Genomic DNA, 14,054 nt, shown 5'->3' on the forward strand with positions numbered 1-14,054 from the left:
CCAGAAAGAAGACATTGATTAATGCCTTATTCAATACTGTGAAGACCATGATGAAGTTTGCTTTGCTGTCTACACAGTTATTCTCTATGTATTTACTTAGAAAAACCTAAGAATATGTTATAAGTAAAATCTTGACTCCTACACAAGATGACCCATCAGCATTTCAGTCAATGAATGACAATTTGTATTTGAAGAATATAAACTCTTTCTGACCCTTCATATCCTATATGTTGGCCATCCGATTAAAGTTTCTTTTCAGACCTACCTCAGATCCATCCAAGATTCCCATTACAGTTTGAGTCAGGGGACTTCCCTGGTGGTGCAGTGGTTGGGAGTCTGCCTGCCAATGCAGGGGACATGGGTTTGAGCCCTGGTCCGGGAAGATCCCACATGCCACAGAGCAACTAAGCCCATGCACCACAACTACTGAGCCTGTGCTCTAGAGCCTGCGAGCCACAACTACTGAGCTTAAATGCCACAACTACTGAAGCCCACGTGCCTAGAGCCCGTGCTCCGCAACAAGAGAAGCGACTGCAATGAGAAGCCCGTGCGCTGCAACTAGAGAAAGCCCATGTGCAGCAATGAAGACCCAACCCAGCCAAAAATAAATAAATATTTATTAAAAAATTTTTTTTCACAACATATTTACTTATGGAATGTATTACATTTTCAATAAGTAACATAGAATAACCCCTTTGACTGTATTTTTTCATCTTTCTTTAAGAAAAAATAAAAATGAGAAGGGTACCAGGATACCAAATAAGGCCAATATCTCTTTCGTTGTTTCACATAGCTCACAACATAACACACTCACTCTAGTTCCATTTATTCTCAAGATAGGGAAGAATAGTAAAACCATTCTGGTACCAAAAATATTTTGAAAGTTTTTATGTGAATTGATGCTCTTGTCACTATAGCAACTAAGAATATTCTAATTAGACTTTCTTAGGAAGAATAATGTGTTAGACTTTTTGTATGTGTCTCTCCCAAATAGCATAAATCCTATTTTTGTCATATATATATATATATATTTTTACACTGGACATTACAACATATATACATATGTATACATATGTATATATGTTGTAATGTCCAGTGTAAAAGGTTGCAGCTCTTTAAAGCACATTCTTTATGACCGTAGCACCTAGCTCGTCTATGGCCAAGGAGTTCTGGTTATTTGTCAGAATGGCAAACTGCAAAGGATTAGAAGACTGTAGAATTTCTACGCCACAGCATCCACAGTACCGACTAAGCACTAGGGGGGAAGGGGGGGATTTTTTTTTTCCCCATAATTGGGCTTTTGCCAGTGAAAGTCAGTGCAAGGTAGAATTAGTGATTTCTGATCAAGAGATTATCTCATTAAGATAACCCCTAAACCCTCTACTCCCTATTTTATTAATTTCATCCTTGTAATTATCTGTCTTTATTGACCATCTGATTGGTTTTGTATCCCTTTTTAATGAAGTTTTATAAAGTTATTGAGGCATATTTAAATTGAATTTTATAGCTTGTAGTACCCAATGCTCAGCCAACTGCCCTGTAAAAATTCGTTGAATGACTCATCTCTGTTTATCTTGAACCACAGTGATATATTTTGGGGTCACTTATCTGTTTGTTTTCACCTGTATAATAGGAAAATGATGCTTTTGTACTCTTGCCTTCACTGAAACACTATGAAAACAGATCTAGTTTACTGAAGCTTTTTCAATAATAGAGGTTATTTTGTTTTGAGACAAAATGGTGATTTTAAAAAATTCTGTAGTTTTAATAATCTAACTCTTGAATATTGAACATTTGAGTTGATGCCCAGTTATTTGTGGTTTCTTCTTAAACAAGTGGCAAGATAAGTCTTCTAAGGATAAAAGATTTGAGTCTGTTTGAAAGCAGCAAGGTGTGCTATTTTAGGGCACTTGAATTTAGCAGATAACAACATTTGGAAAATAGTTTTATTTGAAAAGTTGCTATCAGCTAAGATTAAAAAATAAATTGCTACTTGTCTTTTGTTGTTTTTAGGTTAGACTCTGAAGGAATCGAGTTGATAACAAAATTTCTTCAGGTAAGTTATATCTTATTTTATAATTGTTAAATGGTCTGTTAACTTCTCTGAGCCTTAGTTTCTTCATCTGTAGAATGGGATCAGTAATACCTCCCTCAAATATTTGTCATGACAATTAAATAAGATTATGGTAGTATCTAGCATTCTTAAGACATGTGCTTAGGTGAAAAACAATTATGGTTTCTCTTAATGTGTCTGGGTCTCTCATTGTAACCTAGAACGGTCTGGGGTAGTTAGCTGCTGGCCCTGATCAACTGTGTCAAGGCCATGTTCTCTGCAATTCCTGTTCTCTTATGTTCTCTTTCTTTTCCTTATACTTACTGCCTTACAGGCTGTTGTACCTCCCAAGTACCATCCATATCTTCATTCAGAACAGGAAGAAGAGAGAGGATAAGAGTCTGTCAGTCTCATTAGTCCTTTTGTATCTGGAAAGCAAAGGCTTTTCCAAAAACCCCTGTAAGGACTTCTTCCTAGGTCTCCAAAATCTTCCTAAGGCCAGAATATTAATTGTAAGAGAGGCTGAGAATTGGGGAGCAGGATTGCCATAATTAGCCTAAACTTAGAATAGTCATGATTCATATGTCAGAGTTGGAAGCATGTATACCTTAAACAAATCTACATTATCTCGTCAAGGAAAAAAGGGAAATGGGTATTGAATAGGTAATTTAATAATGTCTTTCATAAAGATATTAGGTATATTTCCAGTAATACTTTGGTATTCGTGAAGAAAAGTAACACGAAAGGTCAGATATTTTGCTTTTTTCATCACTTCAGAAAATATAGGGCATCTAAATTTTTCGTTAAGATCCAGCTTTATCTTGGAAATTTGTAACTGAGATATAATCATTGCTACATAATCTCAGTAGTAACTCACACTAGAGCATAGTACTCCAAATTGGTTCTTAAAAATAATAGTCACTGTATTAAGTAATCAAGATAAGAGTAGCTCTAAATGCTTAATTGCTAATTTGTGTGTGTGTCCCCTCCCCCTTGCATATGCTTTTTCCAGTATTTAGAGAAAAAAATTAATGAAGCAGTTTTTTGGTTTCTCACAGTATGAATCTAAGAAAAGGGTTTCAGCAGAAGAGGCCATGAAACATGTGTACTTTCGAAGTCTGGGACCAAGGATACATGCTTTACCTGAAAGTAAGATTCTAGAGTGTGTCCCCACCCCCTTTATTTTTATCCAGGTTTGGAGACTGGGGTGAATTAGGGATTTAGGAAGATGGTTGGTTTTTAAGCCTAAAATTCTGGTCTTTCTGTAATTAGATCAGAATTCCTTAGAGGGAGGTGTATGTCTTACTTGCCTGTTTTAATTTATTTCTTTTAATACTGAGCATATTGCCACGACTCTGTAAGAAATCAGTAGCACTTAGATGTGGGTCATTAGTCTTATTTGACTTAAGTAAGTGGAAAATGCCATCTGATGATAGATGTTGTCATTAGGCCCAATCTGGATTGCTTTGATTCAGAGTTGTTAAAAATGGATTTCAAGTAAATAGTAATGAAGCACAACCAAAACAAGATTTTTTTGTGGAAGTAAATTTCCTTTTCAAGATGTGAAGATGATTTTCCTTTACTGTGTTCACTCTGACTTTACCATCCCCATGACAGTGGTGAGCATATTGTCACTAAAATAGCTGATTTCTCATGCCTGAGGTAACTGCTTGATTTTACTCAGAAGTTTCTTATAAATTACCCCAATATTTTACTTTAAAATTAGCAAGGTGAGGACTTCCCTGGTGGCGCAGTAGTTAAGAATCCGCCTGCCAATGCAGGGGACACGGGTTCGAGCCCTGGTCGGGGAATATCCCACATGCCACGGAGCAACTAAGCCCATGCGCCTCAACTACTGAGCCCGCGTGCCACAATTACTGAAGCCTGTGTGCCTAGAGCCCATGCTCCGCAACAAGAGAAGCCACCACAGTGAGAAGCCCGCACACTGCAACGAAGAGTAGCCTCGGCTCGCCACAACTAGAGAAAAGCCTGCGCGCAGCAACAAAGACCCAATGCGGCCAAAAATAAATTTTAAAAAATTAGCAAGGTGAGTGGGGAATTAAGAGAATATTTGGGAACTGAACAGCCAAAAGCTTTCATTAATTTCCCGTTCTCATTTACTAGACAGTATTGATTCACTAAAAGGTTTTCTAATTGGAATCAAGACTCCTCAAGACTTTTCACTTAAAACTTATTGGATATATACATATTTTAATTAATTAATTTATTTTTGGCTGCGTTGGGTCTTCTCTACTGCGCATGGGCTCTCTCTAGTTGCGGTGAGCGGGGGCTGCTCTTCGTTGTGGTGTGTGGGCTTCTCATTGCGGTGGCTTCTCTTGTTGCAGAGCACTGCCTCTGGGCGCAAGGGCTTCAGTAGTTGTGGCTCAAGGGCTCTAGAGCACAGGCCCAGTAGTTGTGACACATGGGCTTAGCTGCTCTGTGGCATGTGGGATCTTCCCGGACCAGGGCTCGAACTTACGTCCCTGGCATTGGCAGATGGATTCTTAACCACTATGCCACCAGGGAAGCCCCTATTGGATATTTTTTAATGAAAGACTACCTCTCTGGCAGAGATGGAAATAAGAAGGATGAATTACAAGTGTTTTTTAAGAGATTTACGTTTCATTATTAATACCAAGTTTTATAGTTTGAGGTGTGGGTGAGGTGTACAAACCCATTTCTTGTTTTTCTCTAAAATTCTGAAGATAGTTTGAGGATTTGACCTTCACGCCATCATAAGGAGACAGATAAAGAACAGAGAATAAAACCGAGTAATACATTTTGATTAGGTCTTCCAACCTCAGTAAGCCCTAGAAATAGTGTACATTCTCCTTAGAGAAACACATACTCAAAGCATGATTTAAGGCAGAATTGGGGGAGAAAGGTTCTGAGGGAGAGATTATTTGGTTTGGTTTTCTTAAGACATTGGGACAAAAGGGAAAATATTTCAGCAGGGCTGTAACCTTGTAAATGTAGTATAAATGTTTCATGTTGAATCAGTATACATTTTTAGATATTTTGTCTATAGTTGGATTATATTTGCTTTAATGATAGACTTTCATCTGGTAATTTTTGTCTGTGCATTTTAGGTGTATCAATATTCAGTTTGAAAGAGATTCAATTGCAAAAGGACCCGGGTTTTCGAAATTCTTCTTATCCAGAGACAGGTGTGTTTGTCATAAACCATTTCACATGTCGATCATGAAATTTTGCGTGGAACCAAGTTTTGGGTTTATAAATTGATCGGTAAAATTATTGATGTAAAAAACAATGTACAGTGCATTCCACAGCTGTGTATGTTTAGCATTGCACATACTGTCCTGTATGATATGGGCAGCTCAGTAATTCTTCAGAGAGAAATCTGACTCAGTCAAATCAGGGATCCTGAAAGCTGCAGATGGCACAAAGACCTTTTACAAGTGGCCTGGCTTGATCACTGCACACGCCATCCCTGGCACCTGAGGCAGAAGACACATCTTGTGCTTCCCTAGTCATCAGGTTCATCACTTCGAAGCATAGAAGCTGTAGACTGACCCCATCAACAAAAGGGTCATTTAAAACAGTGCTGATCACTCTTACCGTGGAATATTAGCTTTTGCTGGTGGGAACATTAGCTTCATAGAGTCAACAAATACTGTATGTGGGATAAAACTGAACCTTGAACTGCCTCATAAAATGACTTTATATTTTAGGACATGGGAAGAACAGAAGACAGAGCATGCTCTTTTAAGTCTGGTAACATGGTTTCAAGCCCAGCCCCCAGCCTTTCTTATCAATCAAGGACTCAGATCTGAAGGCAATTATTTCTTTTGGTGGACTTGGAATCTTCGTTTGTCTACACTGTCCTCTTCACAGTGGAGTCTTTTTATTTCAGACCTACAAATTGTTTTTATATTTGTTGTCACAGTGTGACAATTTTTTTGTACAGTTGGTTTTAAGGTCTTCTCTGCCATTAGAGCCAGTAGGTTACAGCTATTGATGTAACTGTAGCTGCAATTTTTGTGCAGGACTGAGAAACACAATGCATTATTTATTGCGGAATCATTGCTGCTAAATAACTACTGTCTGTTTATTTAACACAACAGTTGAATGCCTGAAGAAGTTGCAGTGGCTTTATTATACGTGAATGCATCTGTTTCTCCTCACATTGTTTTACTGCTGCATTTTTTCTTTGTTTGTTTTTAAAATTAAACTGCAGTGTTTCCTGGAATGTAAATCCAGCTTTGCTTAACAGTAAAATAAGTGAGCCAACTTGAACACTCTTACATTCATGCTATATAATTTTTTTATTGAACATTGGCAAATAGTGTAGTAAGAAATTGATAAGCACATTATGTTTAGGAAAGCATGTGATGCAGAAGTTGATTCAAGCAAGTGAATATCTGACATTTTGGGGATATCGTATTAAATACCAGTAAATTAAAGCACCAAAATTATTTATTTTTATTTTTCCTCATTTTAGAAATATTTCCTGCATATTATTGGATATTTGTATACTAATACACTTACCTATTTTACATCGTGCTTTAATTTAGTTAAAACTAAACCATACAAGTCCAGTCAAACATCAGAGGTCTTGTTTTGTTTATTTGTTTTAAATACAATTCTTTTATTAGAATGGATGATCATTGGGGAACAGTTTTATTTCATTTGGGAGCTGTGTGTGTGTGTTTTAATAACATTTACTTGGAATCAGTTGAAAGCTGTACTATGTCTTTGAAATGAGCCATGCTAAATACAAATGAGAGAAATGAGAACTTGGAAGATTGTTTTAAAGCATTATAGATATTATCTGTTTACCAGAGGTAGTAAATATTACAGTTTTAATTATGCATCTTTTTGAACATCATAAATACACCTTGGTGTTGGTAACAGTGTTTTAAGCATTTGTGTTCACTTTTAAGGACTGTTTGTTTAGTGCATCTTACCAACTGCAAATCTTAATTGCGATATTTTGAAATGGTCATGTAAATTTTGGGCTTATATATCATGAAAATAGTCATAACTTAATTCTTTTCCTGACATTCACTGTAAAACATTCAGGGGTCCTACCATTTCTGTTCAGGAAATCTTGTAGTTTATTGTTATTTAACAGTATTAAGTGAATTTTTGTATATTTCATTTTAATTTTATTTGTGAATAGTGATTGTGGCATGTTTGGGGTGTTATTTTAATATTTCATAATACTGAAATTTTAATTTTTTAAGAAAAATTTTCTGGAAGAAACAGATTCATGTGTAATGGTGAATATTGGACCACTACTGCTTTTCACATTTGTAAATTGGTTTTATGTTAAACCCTGTAGCCTAACAAACTGCTGTTATTTCTAACTGACAGATATGTATTAATATTGTACTTTGAAGGTTATAAATATTATGTGAAAATTCCTCCATTTTGTTTTGAAATTTATAATAACAAAATCTTCATGTTGTTAAAATGTGGTTTTGTTGAGTCACAGTTCTTTCTTGGGGAAGAAGGCTGTGCAGAATGGGATCTTTTTTTTTTTTCAATTTTATTTATTTATTTTTATGCAGCAGGTTCTTTTTGGTTATCTGTTTTATACATGTTAGTGTATATATGTCAATCCCAATCTCCCAATTCATCACACCACCCCCACCCCACTTTCCCCTCTTGGTGTCCATACGTTTGTTCTCTACATCTGTGTCTCTATTTCTGCCTTGCAAACCGGTTCATCTGTACCATTTTTCTAGATTCCACACATATGCATTAATATATATTTGTTTTTCTCTTTCTGACTTACTTCACTCTGTATGACAGTCTCTAGCTCCATCCACGTCTCTACAACTGACACAATTTCGTTCTTTTTTATGGCTGAGTAATATTCCATTGTATATATGTATCACATCTTCTTTATCCATTCTTCTGTCAGTGGGCATTTAGGTTGCTTCCATGACCTGGCTATTGTAAATAGTGCTGCAGTGAACATTGGGGTGCATGTGTCTTTTTAAATTATGGTTTTCTCTGGATATATGCCCAGTAGTGGGATTGCTGGGTCATGTGGTAATTCTATTTTTAGTTTTTTAATGAACCTCTGTACTGTTCTTCACAGTGGCTATATTAATTTACATTCCCACCAACAGTGCAAGAGGGTTCCCTTTTCTCCACACCCTCTCCAGCATTTGTTGTTTGTAGACTTTCTGATGATACCTTTTCTAACCAGTGTGAGGTGATACCTCATTGTAGTTTTGATTTGCATTTCTCTTATAATTAGTGTTGTTGAGCATCTTTTCATGTGCCTCTTGGCTATCTGTTTGTCGTCTTTGGAGGAATGTCTATTTAGGTCTTCTGCCTATTTTTTGATTAGTTGTTTTTTTAATATTGAGCTGCATGGGCTGTTTCTATATTTTGGAGATTAATCCTTTGTCCGTTGATTCATTTGCAAGTATTTTCTCCCATTCTGAGGGCCTTTTCGTCTTGTTTCCTTTGCTGTACAAAAGCTTTTAAGTTTCATTAGGTCCCAGTTGTTTACTTTTGTTTTTATTTCCATTACTCTAGGAGGTGGGTCAAAAAAGATCTTGCTGTGATTTATGCCAAAGAGTGTGCTTCCTATGTTTTCCTCTAAGAGTTTTATAGTGTCCAGTGTAAGACTGGACATTTAGGTCTTTAATTCTTTTTTTTAATTAATTTATTTTCGGCTGCGTTGAGTCTTCGTTGCTGCGTGCGGGCTTTCTCTAGTTGTGGTGAGCGGGGGCAACTGTTCGTTGTGGTGTGCGGGCTTCTCATTGCAGTGGCTTCTCATTGCGGAGCACGGGCTCTAGGCACACGGTCTTCAGTAGTTGTGGCACACAGGCTCAGTAGTTGTGGTTTGTGGGCTCTAGAGCACAGGCTCAGTAGTTGTGGTGCACAGGCTTAGTTGCTCCGCAGCATGTGGGATCTCCCCAGACCAGGGCTTGAACCCGTGTTCCCTGCATTGGCAGGCGGATTCTTAACCACTGCGCCACCTGTGAAACCCTTTAATCCATTTTGAGTTTATTTTTATGTATGGTGTTAGAGAGTGTTCTAATTTCAGTCCTTTACATGTAGCTGTCCAGTTTTCCCAGCACCACTTATTGAAGAAACTGTCTTTTCTCCATTGTATATCCTTGCTTCCTTTGTCATAGATTAGTTGACTATAGGTATGTTGGTTTAACTCTGGGCTTTCTATCCTGTTCTATTGATCTATATGTCTGTTTTTGTGCTAGTACCATATTGTCTTGATTACTGTAGCTTTGTAATATAGTCTGAAGTAAGGGAGTCTGATTCCTCCAGCTCCATTTTTTTTCCCCTCAAGATTGCTTTTGCTATTCGGGATCTTTGTCTCCATACAAATTTTAAGATTTTTTTGTTCTGTAAAAACTACCATTGGTAATTTGATAGAGATTGCATTGAATCTGTAGATTGCTTTGGGTAGTATAGTCATTTTCACAATATTGATTCTTCCAATCCAAGAACATCTGTGTGTTATCTTTGTGTCTGTGTTATCTTTGATTTCTTTCATCAGTGTCTTACAGTTTTCTGCATACAGGTCTTTTACCTCCTTAGGTGGGTTTATTCTTAGGTATTTTATTCTTTTTGTTGCAGTGGTGAATGGGATTATTTCCTTAATTTCTCTTTCTGATCTTTTGTTGTTAATGTATAGGAATTCAAGAGGTTTCTGTGTATTAATTTTGTATCCTGCAACTTTACCAAATTCATTGATTAGGTCTAGTAGTTTTCTGGTGGCATCTTTTTTTTTTTTTTTTTTTTAACTTTTTTCATTTTGCCTGTGTTGGGTCTTTGCTGCGGGCAGGCTTTCTCTAGTTGTAGCAAGCAGGGGCTACTCATCGCGGTGGCTTCTCTTGTTGTGGAGCACGGGTTCTAGGCACATGGGTTTCAGTAATTGTGGCACGCAGGCTCAGTAGTTGTAGCGCACGGGCTTCGTTGCTTCATGGCATGTGGAATCTTCCCATTTGGTGTTTGTGGTTTTTTTTTGGATCTTTTTTTTTTTTTTTTTTTTAACTTTATTCATTTTGGCTGTGTTGGGTCTTTGCTGCGGGCAGGCTTTCTCTAGTTGTAGCAAGCAGGGGCTACTCATCGCGGTGGCTTCTCTTGTTGTGGAGCACGGGTTCTAGGCACATGGGTTTCAGTAATTGTGGCACGCAGGCTCAGTAGTTGTAGCGCACGGGCTTCGTTGCTTCATGGCATGTGGAATCTTCCCGGACCAGGGCCTGAACCCATATCCCCTGCATTGGCTGGCAGATTCTTAACCACTGCGCCAGTAGGGAAGCCCTCCGGTGGCATCTTTAGGATTATCTATGTATAGTATCATGTCATCTGCGAATAGTGACAGTTTTACTGCTTCTTTTCCAATTTGTATTCCTTTTTCTTCTATGATTGCTGTGGCTAGGACTTCCAAAATTATGTTGAATAATGGTATCAAGAGTGGACACACTTGTCTTGTTCCTGATCTTAGGGGAAATGCTTACAGTTTTTCACCACTGAGAATGATGTTTGCTGTGGGTTAGTCATATATGGCTTTTATTATGTTGAGGTAGTTCTCTCTATGCCCGCTCTCTGGAGAGTTTTTTATCATAAATGGGTGTTGAATTTTGTCAAAAGCTTTTTCCGCTTCTATTGAGATGATCATATGGTTTTTATTCTTCAGTTTGTTAATATGGTGTATCACATTGGTTGATTTGTATATATTGAAGAATCCTTGCATCCCTGGGATAAATCCCACTTGATATGGTATATGATCCTTTTAGTGTGTTGTCGGAATCTGTTTGCTAGTATTTTGTTGAGGATTTTTGTATCTATATTCATCAGTGATATTGCTCTGTAATTTTCTTTTTTTGTGGTATCTTTGTCTGGTTTTGGTATCAGGGTGATGGTAGCCTCGTAGAATGAGTTGGGAGTGTTCCTCCCTCTGCAGTGTTTTGGAAGAGTTTGAGAAGGATGGGTGTTAGCTCTTCTCTAAATGTTTGATAGAATTCACCTGTGAAGCCATCTGGTGCTGGACTTTTGTTTGTTGCGAGAGTTTTAATCACAGTTTCAGTTTCATTACTTGTGATTGGTCTGTTCATATTTTCTATTTCTTCCTGGTTCAGTCTTGGAAGGTTATACTTTTCTAAGAATTTGTCCATTTCTTCCAGGTTGTCCGTTTTATTGGCATATTACAAGCATGTAATAGTCTCTTATGATGCTTTGTATTTCTGCAGTGTCTGTTGTAACTTCTCTTTTTTCATTTCTAATTTTATTGATTTGAGTCTTCTCCCTCTTTTTCTTGATGAGGCTGGCTAAAGAATTATCAATTTTGTTTATCTTCTCAAAGAACCAGCTTTTAGTTTTATTGATCTTTGCTCTTGTTTTCATTTCATTTATTTCTTCTCTGGTCTTTATGATTTCTTTCCTTCTATTAACTTTGGGTTTTGTTTGTTCTTCTTTCTCTAGTTCCTTTAGGTGTAAGATTAGATTGTTTATTTTAGATTTTTCTTGTTTCTTGAGGCATGTTTGTATAGCTATAAACTTCCCTCTTAGAACTGCTTTTGCTGCATCCCATAGGTTTTGGATCGTCATGTTTTCGTTGTCATTTCTATCTAGGTATTTTTTGATTTCCTCTTTGATTTCTTCAGTGGTCTCTTGGTTATTTAGTAATGTATTGTTTTGCCCTCTTGTGTTTGTATTTTTTACGTTTTTTCCCCTGTAATTGATTTCTAATGTCATAGCGTTGTGGTCAGAAAAGATGCTTGATATGATTTCAGTTTTCTTAAATTTACCAAGGCTTGATCTCTGACCCAAGATGTGATCTATCCTGGAGAATGTTCCCTGTTCACTTGAGAAGGAAGTGTAATCTGCTGTTTTCGGATGGAATGTCTTATAAATATCAATTAAATCTATCTGGTCTTTTGTGTCATTTAAAGCATGTGTTTCCTTATTAATTTTCTGTCTGGATGATCTGTCCATTGGTGTAAATGAGGTGGTAAAGTCCCCCACTATTATTGTGATACTGTCAATTTCCTCTTTTATAGTTGTTACCATTTGCCTTATGTATTGAGGTGCTCTTATGTTGGGTGCATATATATTTATAATTGTTATATCTTATTCTTGGATTGATCCCTTGGTCATTATGTAGTATCCTTCCTTGTCTCTTGTAACATTATTTTAAAGTCTGTTTTATCTGATATGAGTACTGCTATTCCAGCTTTCTTTTGATTTCCATTTGCATAGAATATCTTTTTCCATCTCCTCACCTTCAGTCTGTATGTGTCCCTAGGTCTGAAGTGGGTCTCCTGTGGACAGCATATATATGGGTCTTGTTTTTGTATCCATTCGGCCAGCCTCTGCCTTTTGGTTGGAGCATTTAATCCATTCACATTTAAGGTAATTATCAATATGTATGTCCCTATTACCATTTTCTTAATTGTTTTGTTTTTGTTTTTGTAGGTCCTTCTCTTGTGTTTCCCACTTCTTAGAGAAGTTCCTTTAGCATTTGTTTTAGAGCTGGTTTGGTGGTGCTGAATTCTCTTAGCTTTTGCTTGTCTATAAAGCTTTTGATTTCTCCATTGAATCTGAATGAGATCCTTGCCGGGTAGAGTAATCTTGGTTGTGGGTTCTTCCCTTTCATCGCTTTAAGTATATCATGCCACTCCCTTCTGGCTTGTAGAGTTTCTGCTGAGAAATCACCCGTTAACATTATGGGAGTTCCCTTGTATGTTATTTGTCAGTTTTCCCTTGTTGCTTTTAATAATTTTTCTGTGTCTTTAATTTTTGTCAATTTGATTACTGTGTGTCTCGGCGTGTTTCTCCTTGGGTTTATCCTGCCTGGGACTCTCTGTGCTGCCTGGACCTGGGTGGCTATTTCCTTCCCCATGTTAGGGAAGTTTTCAACTATAATCTCTTCAGATATTTTCTCGGGTCCTTTCTGTCTCTCTTCTCCTTCTGGGACCCCTATAATGTGAATGTTGGTGCATTCAATGTTGTCCCAGAGGTCTCTTAGGCTGTCTTCATTTCCTTTCATTCTTTTTTCTGTAGTCTGTTGCATGGCAGTGAATTCCACCATTCTGTCTTCCAGGTCACTTATCCATTCTTCTGCCTCAGTTATTCTGCCATTGATTCCTTCTAGCGTATTTTTCATTTCAGTTATTGTGTTGTTCATCTCTGTTTGTTCTTTACTTCTTCTAGGTGTTTGTTCTTTAATTCTTCTAAGTCATTGTTAGATTTCTTGCATCTTCTTGATCTTTGCCTCCATTGTTTTCCCAAGGTCGTGGATCGTCTTCACTATCATTATTCTGAATTCTTTTTCTGGAAAAAGAAAAAGAATCTCCACTTCATTTAGTTGTTTTTCTGGGGTTTTATCTTGTTCCTTCATCTAGTACATAGCCCTCTGCCTTTTCATCTTGTCTGTCTTTCTGTGAATGTGGTTTTTGTTCCACAGGCTGCAGGATTGTAGTTCTTCTTGCTTCTGCTGTCTGCTCTCTGGTGGATGAGGCTATCTAAGAGGCTTTTGCAAGCTTCCTGATGGGAGGGACTGGTGGTGGGTAGAGCTGGCTGTTGCTCTGGTGGGCAGAGCTCAGTAAAACTTTAATCCACTTGTTTGCTGATGGATGGGCATGAGTTCCCTCCCTGTTGGTTGTTTGGCCTGAGGTGACCCAGCACTGGAGCCTACTGGGCTCTTTGGTGGGCCTAATAGCAGACTCCAGTAGGATTTATGCCAAGCAGTACTTCCAGAACTTCTGCTGCCAGTGTCCTTTTTGCCACGGTGAGCCTCAGCCACCCCCCGCCTCTGCAGGAGACCCTCCAACAGTAGCAGGTAGGTCTGGTTCAGTCTCCTATGGGGTCACTGCTCCTTCCCCTAGGTCCCAGTGCGCACAGTACCTTGTGTGTGCCCTCCAAGAGTGGAGTCTCTGTTTCCCCTAGTCCTGTTGAAGTCCTGCAATCAAATTCTGCTAGCCTTCAAAGTCTGATTCTGTGGGAATTCCTCTTCCCGTTGCCAGACCCCCAGGTTGGGAAGCCTGACGTGGGG

General features: G+C 37.9%; 1 protein-coding gene across 2 annotated transcripts in view; it reads left to right on the forward strand.

Annotated features, from left to right (window-relative positions):
• Positions 1–7,440, forward strand: part of CDK17 (cyclin dependent kinase 17) — a 96,873-nt gene extending 89,433 nt beyond the window's left edge. For both annotated transcript variants that reach the window (XM_024754365.1, XM_024754366.1), the window contains exons 14-17: positions 2,014–2,056; positions 3,112–3,202; positions 5,143–5,220; positions 5,746–7,440. In XM_024754365.1, coding sequence (XP_024610133.1) covers positions 2,014–2,056; positions 3,112–3,202; positions 5,143–5,220; positions 5,746–5,783 — 250 coding nt within the window. In that variant the 3' untranslated portion in view covers positions 5,784–7,440. The remainder of the gene's footprint in view (positions 1–2,013; positions 2,057–3,111; positions 3,203–5,142; positions 5,221–5,745) is intronic.
• Positions 7,441–14,054: the final 6,614 nt, after the last annotated feature.

This window comes from Neophocaena asiaeorientalis, unplaced genomic scaffold (genome assembly GCF_003031525.2).
Source record: "Neophocaena asiaeorientalis asiaeorientalis breed wild unplaced genomic scaffold, Neophocaena_asiaeorientalis_V1.1 scaffold92, whole genome shotgun sequence".
Lineage (NCBI taxonomy): Eukaryota > Metazoa > Chordata > Mammalia > Artiodactyla > Phocoenidae > Neophocaena > Neophocaena asiaeorientalis.